The sequence below is a fragment of the Sinocyclocheilus rhinocerous genome, unplaced genomic scaffold (genome assembly GCF_001515625.1).
Source record: "Sinocyclocheilus rhinocerous isolate Xijiao unplaced genomic scaffold, SAMN03320098_v1.1 scaffold263, whole genome shotgun sequence".
Classification (NCBI taxonomy): Eukaryota; Metazoa; Chordata; class Actinopteri; order Cypriniformes; family Cyprinidae; genus Sinocyclocheilus; species Sinocyclocheilus rhinocerous.
Genome location: NW_015645086.1, coordinates 3,313,317 through 3,317,613, shown reverse-complemented (window position 1 = coordinate 3,317,613; position 4,297 = coordinate 3,313,317). Strand labels below are relative to the sequence as shown.

Genomic DNA, 4,297 nt, shown 5'->3' with positions numbered 1-4,297 from the left:
CATTAATTAACAGTGGCCAATATATGGGTCAAACTTAAATGGATAAATCTGTTTGTAACAGCAAAAAGAAATACTAATGTGCCACGTTGTAATATAGGCTATATATCAACGTATTTTTTTTAAATCAGGTATTAAACCAAGTATAAACCAAATATTCCATATCAAGCTTAGAGAATATGTACTACCATCAAAACCACAAGGAAGACTCAAAGCCATAGTTTCTTCAGAGAGTCTCGGAACAAAGACAGGTGCAGTTTGGAAACAAGGTGAGGCACGAGGCAGAGGAAGGGTCTGTGAGCGTCACACAGAGCCGAGCATCGCATTGGCTGTGGAGGCAGGAAGGTGAGCGCTGCTCTACATGTGCTGCTGCTGTGGCTGTCTGAGAGCGACAGTCAGTCAGTCAGTCGCTCACCTGCCGTCAGTGTTTCTCCGGTCATGGACTAGTGGAGCACGTTAGTTTGGCACATGACGGAGAGGAACGGGAACCTCGGTTGTTTTTCCAAGCCAAAGGACTGCTATCTACCTCGCTGCCTTCGCGACCACTGTAGCGTAGCTTAAGAGCCGTTCGTTATTTATGTTTATTTATATTTATTTATAACGCGCGCGTTTCGTATTTACATTGCACTGAATTTCGCGCCCGGATGCTTTTACATCAGTTCGTGAATGGGACGCTGGAAACCATGTATCCCAGTATTCAGAAAGACACGACTTTCACCAAGATCTTCGTCGGCGGGTTACCGTATCACACCACGGACGCGTCGCTGCGAAAACACTTCGAGACTTTCGGCGACATCGATGAAGCCGTGGTGATAACGGACCGGCAGACGGGGAAATCCAGAGGATACGGCTTTGTGAGTAAAAACACCAGTTGTTGTTTTTTAATCAATGTTTATATGAATCTCAATAGCTCTTCAAATCAACGCGAAGAACAATACTTTGTTTACTCAGTTCGGACAAATTTACTCTGCGCAAGGTTTAAGTAGCCTAGTTAAATCTGCCGTGTTTGTTATTATCACGTTAGTTTTGAAAACACCATTGATTGTACATGGAATAACAAATGCGACTTAAAGCTGTGCACAAAAGCGCGGTGTCCGATTCGTCGATGAATTGTTGTTTAGAGTCGGATCGTTTCAACAATCGGTTTGAACCGGTGAACAAAACCGTACTGAACTATTTGCTCTCCGGTCAACTGAGTCACTGAACCGAGAAACGTCGGACCCGTAATGAGCTAAAAACTCTACGTGAGCCGAGCTCATGTTTTATTGACTTAAGACGAGAAGTTACTTGAATAGCAGAAATGTTACAAATATATTTGTTCTCGACTTTTGCATGACAGTTTTTGATATATACAAAAAAATCTTTATTTGAACCGATTCTTTGAAGCGACCTGTTCAAAGGAATCGATTCGCAGACGTGGGTCGAACTTCATTTGAACGCATTTGCGGTCTCCAGGTGACGGTACGCTCGTCGCGTGCCGTTGGCGCATGTCTTTTGTTACAGTTCTGAAGAACAAAGGCCAGCAAGTGTACAGTAGAAACTCCCGCGGCACAATGAGCTGCATGCTCTCCATCATGGCTCTAAATCTAATATCCTAGCCACGAACGATGATCTCTATGCTTACTATGAGCCCTTTTTAATAGGCCTAAATGTTTTCCCACATAGTCCGATTTAGTGCTGAAGGATCTTAGATGTAATCCTTAGATATTGCAAGCTTTTCAGTGGCACAATATGCTCTTGCATTGCTCCACAAGTGTGTGTGTGTGTGAGATGTTGAGAGTCACATGTGGGACCATAAGTGGATTATTTCTAAAAAAGCATGTCATCAATTATCATCTTAGCCTCTTGGATGAAGTTTGAAAGCAGGGTCTCAGATTTCTGTGAAGTGGCCCGTTTTAAATACGTCTTTAAGCATTGTAAGTAGGGATGTAACGGTATGAAAATTTCATATCACGGTTATAGTGACCAAAGTTATCACGATTATCAATATTATCACGGTTTGTTAAAATTAGATGAACATGTTCAAAAAGAACTGATACACACACTGAAAACATTTCAATAAGTTTTATATTTGAAAATCAACAAACAACAAATACAATTAGCAGCTATATGCACTTTTTTAGCATAAAAATTAAATTAACATTAACATGAAGCTCTAATAATAATAATAATAAATCACTTATATACACTGTTCATAATGGATTTATAAACAGGTAAGATTTCAAAACATTAATCTCAATTCAATATTTCATATCCCCGTATTTATATATTATTTTAGGTAAACAAAAAAAAATCCGTGTAATAAGTTAAGTATGAATATACAATACATTATCCCTTAAATGTCAACCTTATAGTTTGAACGTTCGTTCGTCTTGGCTCAAGGCCACTTGCTGCGAACTTTTCTTCGCGGAAGCTTTGCGTTAAACAAGTGAGATAACGGAATATTTAATCTCTAATCAATATTTTTTGTCCAATTATTTGCCCAGTTAGTTTTGGTATTGAGGTAAAAGTTACCTTGCATTCGCTAACAGTGGGTGGTGGTCACGAAGATGACTGAGCAAATTTGATGCGTTTCCCCCTTTTGCAGCGACTTTCTTTTTGCAAGATCAGCAGACAGGGTGACCGTCCTCGATTAAATTGCCTTCAGGACTCTTGTAAAAGCCAAAATACGACCAGACCACCGATTTGGTCCTCTTAGATGGCTGAAAAATCTCCCGAGCGCTGTCACTGCTTTCCGCCATTTCGTCTCGTGCAAAAACAACAACAACAACAACACTGCATGCTGCTTCTGCGTCAGACTGATACTGGCTGGACAGGATTTACCGCGAGTTTTCAAAAGCGCGATAATCAAACACGGTTTTGATGATAATTCAATTTTAAACGGTAATACTAACCGTCAGGGCATTTTATCGTGATTTATCGTGAAACCGGTAATCGTTCCATCCCTAATTGTAAGTGGAAAGCGTGGTCCGGCCCAAGGGTTTATCTGCTGTGATATGCTGCAAAGCCCACCTCTGCTCACTTAATAAGGAGGTTTTGAGGGGCCCAGAGGAGCGGCCCTAATGAGTGTTCTGCCAAGCACATCTGACTGCATTTTATAGTATCAAATGAGTGGCTTTCACTGTATTTTAGATATTTTGCTTTCACTGTACCTCTCTGCATATGCTAGATTTTAAAAAGGGATTGTGCGATAACATGGAAATGTTATCAGATGGTAATATCATGGTACTTTGAGATATGTTATGGAATATATGCCTTAAAAGAACACCATGGTAAATAAATCACACCCTATATTACAGAAAAAATACTGTAATAAAATAATTTATTAATTTAAATCAGCATTGAAGTCTACCAGGATGTACATTTTTATTATTTTAGTTTTTAAATATAGTATTATTATTATTATATAAAATATATTATTATTTGTATAATTAAATAAAAGTTTTACATTAAAGTAATTAGAATAAGGGTGATTGCTACTTTTTGGCACAATTCAGTATTCATAAAAAAACGTCAGAATTTTGGGATAAAAAGTCAAAATAATTTTTACAGAGTTTATCTCGCTATCTCGACTTTTTTCTCATAATTGCGAGATAAAAATCGCATATATAACTTTATTATTTTTTTGTTTTTTAATTCTGTAGCGGAAACAGGCTTTAGTTAAAATAAATTTTCTAAAAGTAAAATATATTTGTTCATTTTTTTTCTTTTGTTTTTGGGGTGAAATATGATCTGCACGTGTCGACAGGTTTTGTGAGTTTCGCTCATATAGCGTCTGTGTTCACTACTACAGAACTGTATCGTGGTTTGTCTTCAAAATCAGAAATGATAGCCTTTAATATCCTGGCTGATACACTCCCTGTGTGCCGGGAGGCCTTGTCTTAATAGCTGTATTCTGGAATAAGAAAAGAGGGAGGGTTACCAGAAGAGTTCCCAGAAGATTACAACACAAACCTAATGTTTTCCCAACACGCTCACTGAGGCTTGTCGCCTCATTTACTAGCCTGGTTTTGTGACTACTGAGATAATAACATGGTCACAGCTATGTGTGTGTGTGTGTGTGTGCGCTTGTTTTGTTCATGTTCAGTCTGAGACACTCTCCACACAAGGGCACTACAGAAACGAAGCGTACACTCTGGTGTTTACCTGACAGAAACCAGATCCCATGAATTCTCCTGCTAACCGCTCACTCCGCTACTGCTCTGGCTGTATTTCTAGTTCCACCAGCCCTGGGGAACACAGCTGCCACTGGGTCTCCACAGGGTGGGGCGTTTGTGTGTGTGTGTGTGTGTGTGTAGCC

The 4,297-nt window shown here is 39.4% G+C and overlaps 1 protein-coding gene across 1 annotated transcript in view; it reads left to right on the top strand.

Moving 5' to 3' along the window:
* The first annotated feature begins 248 nt into the window (after positions 1-248).
* The window catches only part of LOC107705751 (RNA-binding protein 38-like), a 38,800-nt gene continuing 34,751 nt past the window's right edge, over positions 249-4,297 (top strand). The window contains exons 1-2 of the mRNA XM_016509208.1: positions 249-855; positions 4,040-4,045. Coding sequence (XP_016364694.1) covers positions 642-855; positions 4,040-4,045 — 220 coding nt within the window. The 5' untranslated portion in view covers positions 249-641. The remainder of the gene's footprint in view (positions 856-4,039; positions 4,046-4,297) is intronic.